The following is an 18,664-nucleotide window of genomic DNA, read 5'->3' as shown; positions in this document are numbered from 1 at the left end:
CTAACTGTCTCTGTGCAGCTCTGCAGAGAAGCCTCCAATATTTGCTCTTTGTGACAGATTAAGGAGACTTTTCTCCTAGAGGAATGGAAGCAGATGGGAAATTTCAACAGGTTCTTGCACTGTAACCATGGTTATTTTATCATTAAAGTGAATGCAGGGGCCAGGTGAAGAGTTTTGTGAGAACCAGGTTCTCGTGTGGTTTAGTCTTTGAGTGCCTGAAGCGAGTCATCCTTCTCCATCTATGAGATGGGACAAAGGAATTGGGCACTGGTTAATCTATCTGTCTCAGCAAAGTGCTGCAAAGGTTCCCCAGGACACTGCACATGAAATCAAAGCAGCCACCACCTCCACTGTCACCAATCTTTACATGCTTACAATATGCCAGGCACAGGCTAATATGTTAAATGCATCACCTCACTAAATGCTTAATGTGACTTGGTGGCGTAGACATTATTTCCATAATAATGAAAACACTTTACCAGGAAATTATCATTTAATTCTCATTGCAGCCCTTTGGGATAGGTTATTAAGGAGCCTCATTTAACAGAATTGGAATCAGGCTCAGAGAGGTGAAGCAACTTGCTCAACAGCACACAGCCATTAACTCATGGAAATAGAGCTCAACCCTCCTCTGCTTGGTCCCACTGCCAATGCCTGGATGATACACAAGCTCATTCTACAGATGAGAAAACTAAGGTTTAGAGAAAGGCTGAGGGACTTGTTCAAAGGCACTACGTCTTGAGCCCACGTCAGTCTGATTCCAAAGCCAGTGTTCATGACGTGAGTGCTCACACAGGGAAGGAGCTTCTTGAGCTGATGCTTCATCACTGTCGTCTGTCTTTGATGCTGATAAGTCAGGCAAAGAGGCTGGGGCCGTAAGGGCCAACACTGTCGCCGCGTGCCTTCAGAGCCACCCTTCAGGGCCCCGAAGCAAGCTGAAGCAGCAGCAGCCGCCAATTCATCATGAACAAGCAGAGGCGGGTGAGACGCATGTGAGCGTGCTTGGTGAACTGTAATTATGGTAATAACAATAACCAATAAGTCATAGCCGGCATCCTAGTAGGCTGAAGGTGATGATGAACCTCTCTCGTGCCTCATTTATTCTCGGGAAGTAATTTGCTTACTCAGAGGGATCCACGCTTGGGAAGGGAGCTTCAGCTCTAGCCTGCATGGTCTCCAAGGCTTTTAGAGGGTCAGACATCCAGTGCCTGGGGCTTTCCACCGGAAGGAGGACACCTCGGGTTCAAGTCCTGACGCTCTGAGCCAATTACATTGGCTGTCTGTCAGCTCGAAACTTCAAAGGGATTCTTTTTGCTCCATGGTTAGAAATCAGAATCCTAGAGGTGGCTTCCAAGGTCTCAGCAGACGTATACCTCTCCTCACCCCATTCTGGCAGCATTTCGGTCCGTTCTGAGCATGTCTGCACATGCATGCCTGCAATATTCACTCCCCTTGCCCGCTCTCCCTGCTCCTCTAGTAACTTGGGCTAGCTAGCTCTTCTTCATGCTTCATCCAAAATCTCAGCTCAAAGTTTCCTCCTTGGAGGGAGCTTCTCTGATCCCCATCCCAGACGAGATCAGATGCTCCTATTACTTCCTCTTACAGGTCTGAGATTTCTTTCATAACACTTCCTGCAATAATAAGTACAGTTGGTCCATCCATATTCATAAATACTCACTAAAAGAATGAATGAATAACCTTTGGGTTCCTGGGAAGAAGGGCAGCGTAGTAGTTAAAGGAAAAGTTTTTGGAATAAGAAAGTTGAAGATTTGAGTTGTTGCCTTACCATTTGTTATCTGGGTGACTTGAAACAAGTTCCTTACCCTCTCTGAACCTCATTTCCTTATTTGTAAAATACAGACAACAGTACCTACCTTGTGGGGTTGTTGGAAGGACTCAGGGAGGTGATATATGTGAACAAAGTATACGGTTCAGCACTTGTCACAGAGAAAATGTTCAACCACGGGGCACTGCTGGCCTGAACGATATCACTCTGATGCTGACATCCTTTATTTGACCAGGGAGCAAGAGAATATACCTGGGTGCCTGTCTTTGCATCTCATTTTCCATGGTGATTGTTCTCCGGGCATCTTCCCGAACCATCTCTAGGAGCTTCTGCAGATCTGATGGGAACACAAGAAGTCACTGTCTGCAGGGTGCCTGTGAGACAGGACTGTGCAGGTCAGGACCCAGCTCCCAGCCTGATATCACCTTGGCTTTGGAGCACTGGCACCTGATAGCTCAGTTGGTAAAGAATCCACCTGCAATGCAGGAGACTCTGGTTTGATTCCTGGGTTGAGAAGATCCACTGGAGAAGGGATAGGCTACCCACTCCAGTATTCTTGGGCTTCCCTTGTGGCTCAGCTGGTAAAGAATCTGCCTGCAATGGGGGGACTTGGGTTCGATCCTTGGGTTGGGAAGATCCCCTGGAGAATGGAAAGGCTACCCACTCCAGTATTCTGGCCTGGAGAATTCCATGGACTTTATAGTCCATGGGGTCACAAACAGTTGGACACAAATGAGCAACTTTCACTTCACTTCACTTCGGAGCACTGGGGAGCTGGAGAAGGATAAGACCAGGGTCTAGACGTCTGACAGGCTGTAAACATGATTCCTCTGCCTCCTACCAGTGACCAGCCATCTCCTTTAGAATGCCATCTAGATTCCTCCCTGTGGCCTGTGAGGCCTTGTGGGTCTTAGCTGCTCTTTGTTCCTCCTGTCTCATGCCATTCTCCACAACCTCTGCCCCCTGGAACTCTATTGCAGCCTGAGAGCACTGCTTCTACTTCCAAGAAGAAATCAAGAAATCACCTTATGGGGGAAAACCTTCTCTTACTGTATAGGCCTGAGGTTCCAAAATGGTGACCCATAGGCTGATTGGATCAGATTGGACTGGGATGCCCAAACTTGTTAAAACTGGTGGTTTTCCCATAAAAACACCCAGGCCTCCAGCTTCCCTGTAAAGATTCCGAGGTGGGGCTCATCACTGTTGTGTGCTAATAGGGCCTTCAGACTTTCAGGGCTTTCTCCAGCTCACCATCGCTCTCCCTACTCGTCATCACACTGCTGCTGCTGCTGCTAAGTCGCTTCAGTTGTATCCAACTCTGTGTGACCCCAAAGACGGCAGCCCAACGGGCTCCCCGGTTCCTGGGATTCTCCAGGCAAGAACACTGGAGTGGGTTGCCATTTCCTTCTCCAATGCATGAAAGTGAAAAGTGAAAGTGAAGTCGCTCAGTCGTGTCCGACTCTTAGCGACCCCATGGACTACAGCCTACCAGGCTCCTCCATCCATGGGATTTTCCAGGCAAGAGTACTGGAGTGGGGTGCCATTGCCTTCTCCGTGTCATCACACTAGTTGACTTGTATTTCCGTACTTTGTATTGTTGCTTTTTATACAATGTAGAAATATTTCTCTGTGTCTGACTACTGTGTGTTGACTTGAGTTCTCTCAAAAGATAATGTTCAAGTCCTAATCCTCAGTACCTCAGAATATAAATTATTCATGTTTTTATTTGGAAATATGGTGGCTGCAGGTGTAGTAACGATGAGGATACACTGGAATGGCATGTGTGCATGCTAAGTCTCTTCAGTCATGTCCGATTCTTTGCAACCCCATGGGCTGTAGCTAGCCAGGTTCCTGTGTCCATGGGATTCTTCAGGCAAGAATACTGGAGTGGGTTGCCATGCTCTCCTCCAGGGGATCTTCCTGACCCAGAGATCAAACCTGTGTCTCTTACGTCTCCTGCATGGGCAGGAGGGTTCGTCACCACTAGAACCAAATGGGAAGCTCCACGTTGAAGTAGAGTGGGCCCTTAATCCAACAGATTGGTGTCTTTGTAATAAGTGAAGAAGATGGCCATGTGAGGATGGAGGCAGACTGGACTGTGGCTGCATCTACAAGCCAAACTGTCAAGGATGCCAACAACCGCTAAAAGCTAAAAAAGGCAGGGAAGGGTTCTTCCACACAGATTTCAGAAGAAACAAAGCCCTGCTGACACCTTGGAGTCTAACCTCCAGAATTGTGAAACAATAAACTAATGCTGTTTTCACCCAGGACGTGGTCTTTTGTTAAGGCGGCTCCAGGAATCTAGTACATGGACACTCTTAACAGCTGGAAAATAACATATATCTGGAGTAAGCTACATGCTTCAGGGTGAGTAGGAGAGTAGAAGCTCTAAGTGCTTTATACGGATACAGATGGGTAAGGTAAGTAGTTGGCACTGTGCTTGTCATCCAGGCATTGTCAATATTTGCAGAATAAATAAGTAAATGACTAAGGAGAGAAAAAACAGAAAGGGTTTGGAAAGCTCTGAGCTAGATCTGGAATATTGATGAAGGAACACAACGCCAATGGAGACACTTTCCTTCAGTCTGTGTCTGTAGTCGCCTCGGGGCTAAGTCTCAAAAGCCATACCTGGACGGGTGAAGCCAGCGCTTCCCAGGACCGTTCACGTCCAGCCTGGTTTGTGAGCGTTATCACTGGGTGCTGGGAAGAGGGTGTTCTCCTCAGCGACCTCCCCTCAGCCATCTGGGCTGTGATAATCATCAACATTTAGCCATTTTCTACTCCACCTTCCTCATTCTCAAGCAGTTCACCTTCCTAGTATCCTGTGGGCAGGGTTCCATTTGACCTGACTCTGACCTTCCTTTTTGTCTTGTCATGCCCACCTCCCCTCCTGCTATGCATCCCAGCATCCTTGTGGTGTGTCCAGAAGCCTGTTATTGAGGGAGCTCTGGCTTTCTTCCCTTCTCTGCTCCCCCATTTCTGCCCCTACTCGTAAGCAAATCAGTCTAGTGGGTGGATCCCAGAGAATGCCCAAAGCGACCCAGCACACTGGGCAGCTCTCCCAGAGAATCCCCTCTAAGGCTCCATATGCCACTTAAGGCACTGAAGTTTGTTTGTTTTTTTCCTGCTAGCCAGTAATGTCTCTGGGCAGGAATGGTGCCCACCAACATTGAGGTCCATCCATCCCATAGCTGAGGCTGGATGTGTATGAACTGGCACAAAGCCTTGGGGCTGTGAGGCCCGCATTTACCCACAGAGGCTAACTGAAAGGAGAGACTTGTTCACAAAAGGTACAGACGCCATGAGATAGTTTCCCTGAGGAAGACAGCCCTGTGATGGATGCCCACACTTGGAGGAACCTGCCTAGTTCTTAGTCCCCAGGGCTATGGATATACCATTACCCAATGCTCAGAGACGACAGCATCCTCTGGTTCTGGATGACAAGCCACACCCCTAAAGAAAAAATTCTAATTCCCTCCTCCATTGCCCATCCCCAGCCAGTCTAAGAACCTTACTTGAGAGCAACTATACCCTCTCTTTGGGGGAAAAGAGTGGGAGTCCTTTTGTTGTATGGGGTTGGTTCAAGGGGTTGGGGGGACAGTAGAAGCCACAGGACCCTTCTTTTTGAGTTAATAAAGTGAGTTTTTCCTCTAACAATTTCAAGACCAGCAGCTTCAAGACTGCCAAGAGAAACGGCCTGGGTTTTCGTTTCTCTGGAATCCCCTGATCACTGACTTGAGAGGAGACCAGTCCACACAGAGGCCACGGCCCGCTGTCCACAGTGATTTGTGTCTACAAAGACTTCATTATGCAGCCAGCCCTGGAAATTAAACCTTGGTCAGATGGTGTATCTCTCAGAATAGGATTCATGAATTCAGAATCAATTTGAGGAGGTTTTAGAAGGCAATGAAAGTCTGGGAAATTAATCTACTTTTGTGAAGGCTCTGACAAACACAGCAGAGTTTAAGGGATGAATAGAGGAGAAGGGTGAGGAGCTGGAGGGTGAAGAACTCTCTCTCTGGATGTTGGTCTCTGGTAGGAATGCATCTCCCAGCCATTTCTGTGCACCTGCCGTGCGCCAGGCTGAAAGTAAGACATTGTTCCATGCCTGAAGGGAGCTCACACTCCTTTCCCCTCTCTTCCTTAGTAACAGAAATATATGTATGCATATGTACTCTGTGTGTGTTGGGGGGAGGGGGCTGGGCATGGGAGGAAGCATTTATTACCCCAATTTCCCAACATCCTTTGCAACTAAAGGACTAAATGCTGTGACAAAGTCCTGTGGCTAAATTCTGGGCCATGAGATTTTAGGAGAAATGTTGTATGAAGCTTCTGAGAAGACTGCTTAAACTCGGTTGGAAGTGAGCACTTTTCTACTTCACCTACTTCCTTCTGCTTCCGTCCAAGGATGTGACTCTGATGACTGGCATTCCAGCAGCCATTCTGGACCATGAAGTGATCCATGGTGAAGAAGAAAGACAGGAGGAAGTAGGATCCTTCATGATCTTTTGGAACCACCCTATCTCTAATCTGGCCTTCCCTGGTGGCTCAGCTAGTAAAGAATCTGCCTGCAGTACAGGAGTGAAGGTGAAGTCGCTCAGTCGTATCCGACTCTTTGCGACCCCATAGACTGTAGCCTACCAGGCTCCTCTGTCCATGGGATTTTCCAGGCAAGAGTACTGGAGTGGATTGCCATTTCCTTCTCCCCTTCCCAACCCAGGGCTTGAACCTGGGTCTCCTGCATTGTAGACAGACGCTTTACCGTCTGAGCCACCAGGGAAGTCCTGGGTTTAATCCTTGGGCTGAGAAGATCCCCTGGAGAGGGAATGGCTACCCTCTCAGTATTCTGGCCTGGAGAATTCCATGGACTGTACAGTCCATGGGTTGCAGAGAGTTGCACACAACTGAGCAACTTTCACTACCTCTAACCTGCAAAAAAAAAAAAAGTTAATAAATTTTTATCTTTTTTAAACTAGTATTTTTCAGGTCTCCATACCTAGCCAAAAGAAGTTCCTACCTGAAATAAGGAGATGTCGTTGTATTAAATGAAAATTAAGTACCTAATGGGACTTCCCAGGTGGCTCCGTGGTAAAGAATCCACCTGCCAATGCAGAAGACACAGGAGTTGGGGCTTCAATCCCCGGGTTGGGAAGATGCCTTGAAGAAGAGAATGGCTACCCACTCCAGTATTCTTGCCTGGAGAATCCCGTGGGCAGAGGAGCCTGGTGGGCTACAGTCCATGGGGTTGTATAGAGTCAGACACCACTGAGCATGCATGCACTTAATGACTTATACAAGCAAGTAAAAATATGAAGAATTAAGAGGAAAGTCAGGGAAAACTTTGCAGTGAAGAGCATACGCCCCACTTAGGAAGGGCAGCTCCCGTTGAATATTTTCATACAGGTTGCTGGCCAACTGTTGCCACAAACAGTAACGTTTTTTAAAGCCAGGATTTCGATGTCCAAACTCTCAAGCTTAAAAAGTCACTCCTACTTTTTTTTTTTAAAAAAACAAAGACTTCTGTGCTAAATAACACATGGATGGCAGGAACTAGCCTATGTGCCCTAGCTTTCTATCTCTAAACTAAGACAAAAGATAGGAGTAAAGAGGGCAGGGTTCAAAAGAGTTTGGGGACGTGCCACTGGCTGCAGTAGGCAACTGGTTAGACTCGGAGGAGGGAGGCCACTGGGAAAGGGTCAGAGAAGGCTTAGAAAAGGGGTCACAGTGTAATACAACTTCCTTTATCAAATATCCAGAAAAGGCACATTTCCAGAGACAGGAAGTAAGTTTGTGGTGGGAAAGGAGGGCTGTCAATGGACATGAGCTTTCCTTTGGGGTTGATTGACATGTTCTACAATCAGATGGTGGTGATGGTTATACAACTCTATAAATTTACAAAGAATCATTGAACTGTATACTTAAAACAAGTGAATTTTATGGTATGCCAAGTTATATCTCAATAAAGCTGTTTAAAAAAGCAGGTACCGAATTTCAAAAATATAGTATGAAAACATAAAATACTGTATCAATATTTTTTTATAGGATTACATGTTAAAATGACAATATTTTATAAATTGGGCTAAGTAAAATACAGTATTAAAAGTTTTAAAAAGAGCAATTGATGACCATGGGCTGTCTCCCAAGTAGAAATGGTCCAGAGTAATCCAGGTTAGAGTTTATTTCTGATTTCCACTGCGGGAAAGCAAAGGGGTCCTTGGAAATTTACCAGGGCTAGAGGACCTGTGTGTCTTCTTTAACTGAGTGGGGTAAAGGTGAAGCATATGGGGCTCTTGCTGCCTGGCTTCAAGGCAGAGTCAGCGCAGACTGGTCAGATCAAAGGCAGGACTTACTGACGTGGAGAGGCTCTTCTTCAGGCTTGGTCGAAGACGATTCATTGTCCTCGATGTCCTTGCTGCCTGTCGCCTGGGTGATCACACTTGGAGGTTCATCTGAGCCCGGGTTCACGGAGACCATGCTGCTCTGGGGGGATGACCCTCCACTCGTCCGAGACAGACTGAGGGTGGAGCCTCGCCGGCTTGGTTTGCGGGTGGTGGGGCGTGCTACAGGGATTTTGAATTTCTTGGTCTGAAGAAAAGAAATAAGAAAGGGGGATTTTAGAAAGAATGAAGGAAGGAGGGGAGCGGGGAGGGAAGGAAGAAAAATAGCAAAACCTTGGCTCTGAATGTAAATTCTTTTTGACTCTTTCCAAATACCATGAGATATATTTTGGGTCTGGGGAAACCTGCCACACGCTGACGTCATTTATACGTGTGTATTACCAGAAGCAAGTTTGATGCCGCTTCCTCTATTCAGTGAGCGCCATGATTCCCAGTAGTCACCACAGGAAGCTGAACATGTAATCCATTGACGCTGCCATGAACCAGAATACGTTTCGACTTTCCTTGTGTAACCATCAGAGTTGATTTTTAAACTAGGGGAGGGTGGGTCTAATTTCTTTAAGCTGCATCTTGTTTTTCACCGCCCCAATTCTAGGTATCAACTTTGTGTTCACCAGATGACACCTGGGCCTCAGAATACAGATTTATATTCGCTGGGGTTTTCTGAAGAATACGAAATGGAGAAAGCTCTAGCCTTTACACTCAGGAGGTGGAGTTGGGGGAGGCAGATTTGACTGATGAGGAGAAGGGGAGGAGCCATGATGGAGGTGGGCGGGAAGACCGAGATGACAAGTCTTAGGAGGTAAAAGGCGGAAGGTAGAGACAGTCCAGTGAGAGGAATGTGAATTTTTGAAAGGAGTCAGTGTAGGCAGGTTACAGGTATGTGTGCGCGCGCGCACCCTCTTGCATGACTGGCTGTCACTTTAGAATGTACTTTGTGTGGTTATGTCCTCATTAATTCATGATTCAAGTCTTAGGTTTCCTAACCTGTCCCAATTTACTCAGCTACTCCGGGTAAGAGCTCAATGCAGGTCTGGGCTACAGTTTACACTCCATTAAAATAGAAACAATTTCATTTGAGAACATTTGAAATGAAAGCCCTTAGAGGGCAGTCTGAGATCTTTGGCTGAAACTCATAGTGTGAGATGCCCTAGGGAAGAAGATAAGGAGAGGCACACCTGAAGACACACAACCCTCTCCACCCTGTCTGATCAACAGGGTGGAGAGGGTGGCTTTCAGCAGGCCTCATCTCAGGGAGTCCACAGTGTGTTATCAGAAGTTATTTTTTGACTGGCTACTAAGAGAGTCAATTTCTAGGGAGGTTGATAAGAAGTCTGGGGTCCCCAAGGAGGAGACTGGGGTCGGGGACTCTCAAAGCAGAGATAGGGGTCTGGAATTCTCAAGGAGGAGGAAAGGACAAACATCTTTTTTTTTTTTCCTCTACATTCCTTAGTCTTAGTTACATAAAATGTTTTTTTCTTTAAGCCCAGAACTGATGATTACATAACAAACAGCTCAGTTTAAACTCTGTACTAAGGATTATATAACAACAATGTATCCTGCTTGAGGACAGTTTCTCCTTCCTGAAAACCTTCTGGCTAATCCTGTTATCTTAAAATGTAAACTATGGGAGTGGATCTAGTAAGATCTTTACAACCTTGAGACATTCTTTTGATTTATTGTAATAACTAATTAAAAAAAGTATATAACTCCCTTGCTCAGACTAGCAACGGGGGCACTCTCTGTTCCCCTTCTGATGTCTATGTCAGAAGCTTTCTCTGTCCCTTTTTATACTTTAATAAAACTCTGCTATACAAAATCTCTTGAGTGATCAAGCCCGGTCCCTGGTCCCGAAGCTAAATCTTCTTCTTCACTGTTCACAGTAAGCTATCACTACTTCAGGGGCCCTGAGTGTAGGTGGAACCTCCCTGCTCCGGAAGAGGGAAGGGATTTCTCCATTACACAAGGCAAAGAGAAGGTCAAGGAAGAGAGATGGGAGAAGGCTGTGGGTTTTAAGATGTGATGTCTCCCTGTGACCACCACCTCCGCCAACAAATCTTCAGTGAAATGCCACACAAGTGATGGAATGTTTCAGAATTTGATAGCCTGGGGACCTGGAGTTCGAACTGGCTTTAACCAGATCTCCAAGGGAGTATATGAAGTTAGAGAATGACTGAGATAAAGAAAAAACAAATGCCCAAAGCTGACATGCTCTCCCCTTTGATAAATTAGCAGCCTGATGCAGTGTCCCCTTTGTTACGGCACTGCAACTGGACGAGAGCTTGCCAGACCGTCAGAGGGCCCTTCTGCTCCCTGCCCCCACTAGGGAGACAGAATATCAGAGCTCTGGGATAATACCTGTGGAAGTCAGCTCTTCCTGTCTCACCTGGCACAACATGAATTCTTGATTCTGGAAACCAGACCTTTTTACATCAATGTCATTTTTGAAGACTGGACAGATTGTGTCACCAGGGCAGCCTGGAGTCTTGCAATGAGCATTGGACCCAGAGCCCAGGGACTTGCCTGGAGCAGGTTACTCCCCTACCTCCACTCCCTCATCTGTACAACAGAGAGGATGGGCTGGGATGATCACAGAAGAGCTTTCCACACACAGAGTTCTGTGCACATCTTCCTTGCATTAGGATTTCATTCTGTGCTCCTAAAGTTGCCATTAATTAAAATTCAATTAACAGCCACAGCCAGGAAATCCAAAGTGAAGGGCTGACACTTCTGATTAATTGAGAGTGGCAGAAGAATAAAATGTGTGTGGGGGGAGGTGTGATAGGCAGATTCGGCATCCTGCTTGCCCTTTATTGAACTGACTCTCCCTGAATTGACTTAAATCCCCAAATGCTTCTTCTCTGTGTCTGGTATTTCACTCAAGGAGTGGTGTTAATTGGCTGCTGTGTTTCCAACCAGGAGGGACTGCTTTTCGGCAAAACAAGGAAAAGGTTTCCTTATACTTTCTTAGAAGCAGGGGTTTCTAACTGGTGGCCCATGGGGAGACATGTTTAACTGGTCAGAATTCTACAAACTGGGGATATCCTCATATGAAGTACTGAGGTTACTGGTCTCTCTTGAAAATGATAAGCTCTGGATCCCATTTTCACATGGTGAAATGAGTAGAGCTAGGCAGAGGTTGTTTCCTTTAGCTGTGCAGGAGAATTCTTGTTTGCCATAGACCTCCCCACTCCCTACTATACTACCCAGCCTAATCTTTTCATTTATGCAATTTCCCCAGCTTTTGAGGATCACTGCCCTGGCACTGATGAGCTCTACACATAAAGAAGAATATTGATTGCTGTGGAAGTTGACTGGAGCCTCTCTTTCAAAGTCCCTATTCTGCAGGTGGAGAAACTGAGGTCGAGAGAGAGGAAAGGACTTCTTCAACGCCATGCAGGGAACTGGGTCACAGTGGCTAAACTAGGTCTCCTGACTCCTGATTCAGTGCTTCCCCACCCTCAGGACAGACCACACTGCAGCCTAGAGTGTGACCCACAACTTACTCAGGAGGGATTTCAACTCGGAGTTCAAGTACAGTGGTTCACTCACCCCTCCTCCAACTATAGTTGCCAATATTCCTGAAGGACATTTTTTTTTTTAAAGGTTCGTGGCTTCTACCGTCTTTTTCTGTGCATCTCTGGAGACAGATGCCCATGGTATCTCCATAGCAACTTTCAGTGATAAAAACAAAGGCTCTACTTCTCAGATCTAGGAGTGCTCGGATGAAAAAGCAAGAAAATGGTGAAACTTCCTGAGGGGCGATGATAATCACGATGCCAGAGAAAACATGCTTTTGAAGAGCTTGGTGTTTAATAAACAGGGTTTAATAAATAGACCCAGGATTAGTTAACTCTTGGCTCTGCATGGCTTCATGCAAATTACTTAACCTCTCTGAGCCCCAACTTTATGATCTCCTACCTGGAAATAAGAGTAGTGTCTTATGGAGTAATCAGAGGACAGGACGGGCTAATATACCCAAAGAGCTTCTTTAGCACAGAACCTGGCCCACTGTAATTCTGTTTACAGAGTGGCTTCTAAAAACTATATAACCACAATAATGCACAGCATTTTAACATTTTCAAAGTGAGACTGTGTATTGTTTCCTGGGGTACTTTGCTAATGTTGAGAAATGGGCAGAAACCAACATTATTTCCATTCTGTGGGTTGAGGCACAGGTTCAACAACAAAATCTCATTGTGTGTTCTCTCAACTGCCTTAAGCGCTTTACTCCTGCCATTATTATTATTAATGGGCTTGCTTGCTAAGTGGATGAGTTTGGGAGTTAGGAATACTCTTCAGTGAAAAGAACAGAACTCTGGATTTTCTCTTAATAATAGACCCACATTCTAGTTTGTAGAAAGCCCTGTCTGTTCAATCACTCATTTCTTGTTTTCTGAGTTAAAAGAGAGAGAGAAAGACAAATGACTGTTATTGATTAAAAATATAGAGCTAAAGAACAAGGTGACTCCATTTCCTCCTGGTGACATCTTATTAGGCAGCTCCTCCGCTACTCCTCCCCTCCTCTATGAAGTGGTATCTAGCCAAATGGCATTTCTTCTACAATCCCCAGATAACCATTTTAATTAAATTCACAAAAGCCATCCAACAGCATGAGGTTCTGATTTCCCTTCACTCAGAGAACTAACTAGAAAAAAAAAATCCCATCAGAGAAAAGACTGGCAAAAAATGCCTCCCCCACCAAGTTGGAGTTGGTAACCAGACGGGAGAGTGGTGAGCAGACAGTTACCTTCGGCGCTGTGACGAAGTGGTCCCATCTCTGTCCCATGGACTTGTCCTTATTGATTTTTTTTATCGTGCTTTTGCTTCCACCTGGGTCCCTGAGTGAGAAACAGCTTAATGAGTTTTCCGTTTCTAGAGCCTCAGTTTATTACAAGTACTTTTAAGAAAAGCAATAAATTGGTGATGGATGGTGGCACTTCTCTGCTGTGATTTTTCCCCTTCCTGTACTCAGGAACAATGGGAGGGGAGGTTCTCCACGGCCGGGGTCTTGTGAGTGGGAATCGAGGTTAGGAGAGACCACAGCCCGCTGGGTAGGGCCTGAGGGAGGTGCAGCGTATTTGTCCACATTCTGCATCTATCTGCATCTTGAACTCAGGTCCTCTGGCAGACTCCAGAGCAGGTCTGCGGTTCCTCTTGGGGGTGAATCAAAAAGCATGTTTGTTTCTGAATCTCTACCTACTCTACTGCCTAAGGGTCTCACATCAGGGACAATTCTGAGTGACACAGAGAGAATTTCTGGGTGTGCTTGCTGTGGGGAGGGATGCAGGGGGAAGCTTGTGGGATGAGTTGCACAATGAAAATCACAGGTTTGGAGTTTACTAAGTGAAAGTTCTATACAATCCTACATGCAAGACACTTCTGTGCATTCTCACTGAATCACCTCAACACCACCTTGTTATGCAGATATTTATCATCTCATTTTATAGATGAGAAAACAAACTTGGGGTCTTCAGTCACTTGCCCAGATGCGTATTTACAATGGATCTAATGACCATCCCTTGCGTGGGTCCCTCCATGGCCCTGTACCTAATTTTTGTATTTTAACTTTGTATTCTTTTTCTTAAAGTGCCCCTCTCCCCAACTGAATAAATTTCAGGTCCCACGAAACCTGGGTCTTCCTTCGTGGGTTGTAACTTTCTGAGTAGGAGACTGAAGCCCCAGTAGGTCTGGAAAGTGACCTACCTAGAACCCTTTATCTGAAACCCATGGGACCAGATGTGCTGCCAAATTCAGAATTTGGGCATTTTGCAACGGAAATACGCTGTATGTGTACTACACATTGGGGGCAGGAGGAGAAGGGGACGACAGAGGATGAGATAGCTAGATGGCATCACCGACTCGATGGACATGAGTTTGAGTAAACTCTGGGAGTTGGTGATGATAGGGAGGCCTGGCGTGCTGCGATTCATGGGGTCGCAAAGAGTCGGACACGACTGAGCGACTGAACTGAACTGAATACTACATATTAACATAATCTTGCCAGTGGCTTTGAGACACCATCTTTTAATTAAATATGTTAACATTTCTGCAGCAGTATATATGAATATTTACTTTAGGTGGGATAACGACTACAAATAGCTTCAAGTTTTGCCACCAGATCAGTTTGGTTCATGTCAGATTTTGCTGCCAAACTGAGTTATGGAAAAAACTGAGTTTTCAGAGCCTTTTGGATTTTGGACTTGTGGCTACAGGGTGGTGGAGCCCTGCTGACAAGCAAGCTGGAAGACTCAGTAACGACCTCTACCTTTGTAACAACTGATTGACTGATCTCTTGATCTCTCCGTTCATCCATCCATCTGTTTATCTCCTTTTTCCCTGCAGAAAGGATTTTTAGATGTCTGGGAGCCTTTAAATCGTTTGGCTGGCTGTCACTCAGCATAGAGGAGGGGCTAGAAGGAATGAGACAGCCAGGCCAGTTTGATTGTGGGGAGGCACCAACAGGAATCTAGACTCCTCAGGGGCTACTGGTCAGGGGAGAAGCTCAGATAGGAGGCAAAGGTGAACCTCACTTACTGACTGCTTTTTGTGGCGTGGGGGTCTGAGTAGCAGAATCAAAGGCTTTTACCAGCCCCAGTGGAGAGGGGGATGTGTGCTCTCTTTGTTGGCAGAGCCTTGCTGGGCATCTCCCAGCTCACAGCCTCGATGCCCGAGGAATGCTTACAGGGTCAAAGTCGGGCTGCGGAGGGTGGGGTGAGAATGTGCCTTCAAGCTTTTTGTAAGACTTTATGTTTGATTACACAATAAAAAGCCCTCTGAATAATAAACAGAGAAGCTCATTTATCGTTGATTCTGCCTGCCTCTCCCCCGAGTAATCAAATTAAGGAATATTCAAAATCCAGCCAGAGAAAGGAGCGATACTTCAGTCCTATAAACAATATTTAAACTAGCGGCGCTTTTGAAGTCTGATTTAAGGCTCACCAACTGGAAGCTTTAGCGTTTCTGCTTTGGAGCGTTTTCTTTCAAGACCACAGGGCTTTTCTCGCCTTTTCCCTTTGCTAACTCAGCCCCTGCTGTGCCTCCAGCCTTCTTCTTGAAGTTCAAAAGCAGCCCCTCTTTCCCCTTTAAAATTAAATCTGGTACAGGCCAAGCTTTCAAAATCTTAAATATTCAGACCCAATTGGGAAGATGGAGGTTTTTCGTTCACACAGACTTCCAAGACGACCTGAAATCTATTGCAACTTCAGGCAGCAGGTTAAATGAGCTAAAAATGCAGCAGGCTTCCCAGGGATCTTAAAAAGCCCTGAGCATCGCTCTTGCAAAGCCATTGATAAAGAAAGGGCCTGGTTAGACAGGATTGGTCTCTCTGATGTTTCATTTTCAGTAGCAAATAAACTAAACAGGAGGATCAATAGGGAGAGAAAAGGAAATAACCTGAGCATTGTTGTCCACAGTGGGCTGACTGCACACACCTTAAGCAAGGAGGGCAGGCAGGCTGGTGTTCCTTCCCAAGGCCTGGAGGCACAGAGCCCTTCACCTACTGGGGTCCCAGGTTTTCCTGGCTCTCTGAAGTTGGGTATAGCTCTGTGACTTGCTTTGTTTAAAAAAAACAAACAAAAAACCATGAGTGCAAGTGACCTGTAGCTTGTAGGGAGGATGCTTTAAGGGCCAGTGCTCAAGTCAGACTCCCTTTTCTGCTGTGCTGATGGGGAAGCTTCTGCTGAGATGGAATTCCTATCAGCCTGGGCCCCCAGGTGACTGAGGTTAGCAGAGTCCCATGTGGATTACATGTACAGGGTGAGCGAGATGTGAGCTTGGGCTGTACTAAGTGGCTGAAATTGGGGGGTTGATCGTCCCGGCAGCTTAATTTACCTGACCTAATTGATAGCTCTGATTTATTGTCTGTGTGATCTCAGGCCAGTCTCTCTGAGCATCAGAACCAGGAAAAGGGGTATACCCGGGTAGTTAACTGTGAGTTTAAGAATCTGGTGGACCAGCTGTCTGAGTCCTCTGCCTGCCCTGCTGCTTCTGAGATGTGCAATTTTTTTTTATAATATTGACCCTCTCTGAGCCTCAGTGTCCTCAATTGTCAAATGGAGAAATAGTAGCTGAGTCAGAGGATGATTAGAGTGAAGATGCAAAGCAATGGGCTTGTTAGGAGCTTGGCAGGATGCCTTGTATGGAGAACTGAATACAGCAGAACTATGAACTACATGGGCTTTTTTTGACACACATCTCAGTGTGGCATGGAGGAGGTGCTGGTGGTGGGTAGGAGGCACTCAGGCACATCCGTGGGGGAGAAGCCACTGTGATCTTCAGACCACAGTCTCTCCCTGCTAAAGCTTTCCGGGGGATTCTATCAGCTAGAAACCAAGGGAAGAGGTCGTTGAGCACTGTTGCATCTCTTCTAACTCTGGCTGCCACTTAAAGACATCTAACCACAGTGCAATCTGGGTAATTTTCTCAAATGCTTCACTCGCACTTTCTGAATCCGCATTTGCTTCTGAGGGTAGAGGGTCTGCTGGCAGGTTTGGGACATGTTCACGAGTCCACGACTGAGATGGAGGACGGAGGTACCTGCTGACTTTGTAGCAGGGAGAGGCCGGAGGTCAAAGCTCCCGTGTTTTCCCTGGCCAGGGTGCCTGCCCCAGCTCCGGAGTAATAGGCTCTCTGGCCACCCAGCCACATTCTCCCACTCTCGTAGAGATGTCTGCTTGAGTAAAGGAGTGGGAGGATCAGTGCAGGGGAAATCAGAGACTTCACTCAGACATCACCTTCTGTGTGAGTCCTCCCCTGACGACTCAACTTAAGTCACCCCACTCCCCTGTCACTATCACCTCACCCTGTCAATTTCTTCATGACGCCCACTGCTATCTCAAAGCATCTTGATTATTATGTGTTTATTATCTGCTGCTCCGTACCACCTCCCTTGGAATAGAAGCTCCAGAGGGCAGGGACAGTGTTGGTTTTTCCCACGGGTATATCCCCAGAAGTGCCTAAAAAAAGTAGGTTTGAGGAAAATGAGGCTTTCCGGGGTGGGGGTGGTGGGGATGCATGATAAGGGGAAAACAACTTAGTTTAATAATTACTATTATGTGTGTTGTTCAGAACAATGCTGCATTTTTTTTTAAGTGACAATCTGGCAAACATTCAAGATCTTGAGAGAATTGGTTAAGTATGTTGATAAACCCCAAAGTTATTAAAAGAAGATTTGACATGGAGAGATAATCCCCGTGTATTAAGGTAAACAACAAAAATTTAGTTGCAGAACAATAAATGTAGACTAGCTTTTTTTTTAAAAGGAAATTATATATTTACATGTCATATGATCTTAATAAGTTATGGTCCCTTTTTATATCCTGGCAAATAATACTTTGTAATGAGTTATCCTTTTTTATTTTTTTGATATCAGATTATTTCCTAAATTGAATATTTTGGGGCTTTAGCTAGAAACAGAGGAAATAATCATTTAGTGGTTAAGTGCAGATGCTTTGCATCTGGGCTTTGTTGTTGTTCTTTAGTCACTCAGTCATGTCCAACTCTTTGCGACCCCACAGACAGCAGCACACCAGGCTTCCCTGTCCTTCACCACCTCCTGGAGCTTGCTCAAACTTATGTCCATTGAGTTGGTGATGCCATCTAACCATCTTGTCCTCTGTTGTCCCCTTCTCCTCCTGCCTTCAATCTTTCCAAGCATCAGGGTCTTTCCTAATGAGTCAGCTCTTCACATCAGGTGGCCTAAGTATTGGAGCTTCAGCATCAGTCCTCCTAATGTATATTCAGGATTGATTTCCTTTAGGATGGACTGGTTGGATCTCTTTGCAGTCCAAGGGACTCTTAAGAGTCTTCTCCAACACCACAGTTCAAAAGCATCAGTTCTTTGGCACTCAGCTTTCTTTATTGTCCAACTCTCACATCCATACATGATGACTGGAAAAACTATAGCTTTGACTAGAGGGACCTTTGCAGTAGGCAAAGTAAAGTCTCTGCTTTTTAATATGCTGTCTAGGTTTGTTATAGCTTTTCTTCCAAGGAGCAAGTGTCTTTTAATTTCATGGCTGCACTCACCATCTGCAGTGATTTTGGAACTGAAGAAAACAAAGTCTGTCACGGTTTTCATTGTTTCCCCATCTATTTGCCATGAAGTGACGGGACCAGATACCATGATCTTAATTTTTTGAATGTTGAGTTTTAAGCCAGCTTTTTCACTCTCTTCTTTCACCTTTATCAAGAGACTCTTTATTTCCTCTTCACTTTCTGGGCTACCTGGGTTCAAATCCTGACTTTTACTAGCTGTGTAACTTATAGCAAGTTACTTAAATTCTCTTTGCTTCCGTTTCCTTATTTTTAAGTCAGAATGAGGCTCAAATGAGGTCACATCTCCTGACCAGTTCCTGACATAGAAAGCACTCACATGACAGGTAGTTTCCTTATAACACAGTGGCTAGATTTAGGTACCTGTGTCATATTTGAAATGTCTTATATGTAGAAAGGCATCTATCTTTTTCTAAAGGAGGCA

The 18,664-nt window shown here is 45.7% G+C and overlaps 1 protein-coding gene across 7 annotated transcripts in view; it reads right to left on the bottom strand.

The window, feature by feature from the left end:
* Positions 1 to 18,664, bottom strand: part of CCDC60 (coiled-coil domain containing 60) — a 173,394-nt gene that overhangs the window by 15,102 nt on the left and 139,628 nt on the right. For all 7 annotated transcript variants that reach the window (XR_003515216.1, XR_003515217.1, XM_027566743.1 and 4 more), the window contains 3 exons: positions 12,935 to 13,025; positions 8,137 to 8,371; positions 2,039 to 2,123 (listed from right to left, as the gene is read on the bottom strand). Coding sequence is in view for 5 of the 7 variants with exons in the window: in XM_027566743.1 (XP_027422544.1) it covers positions 2,039 to 2,123; positions 8,137 to 8,371; positions 12,935 to 13,025 (411 nt within the window). In the remaining 2 variants the exon portion in view is untranslated. The remainder of the gene's footprint in view (positions 1 to 2,038; positions 2,124 to 8,136; positions 8,372 to 12,934; positions 13,026 to 18,664) is intronic.

This window comes from Bos indicus x Bos taurus, chromosome 17 (genome assembly GCF_003369695.1).
Source record: "Bos indicus x Bos taurus breed Angus x Brahman F1 hybrid chromosome 17, Bos_hybrid_MaternalHap_v2.0, whole genome shotgun sequence".
In the NCBI taxonomy this organism is placed as follows: domain Eukaryota; kingdom Metazoa; phylum Chordata; class Mammalia; order Artiodactyla; family Bovidae; genus Bos; species Bos indicus x Bos taurus.
The sequence above is the reverse complement of the archived record's forward strand: the minus strand, read 5'-3'. Positions and strand labels throughout refer to the sequence as shown.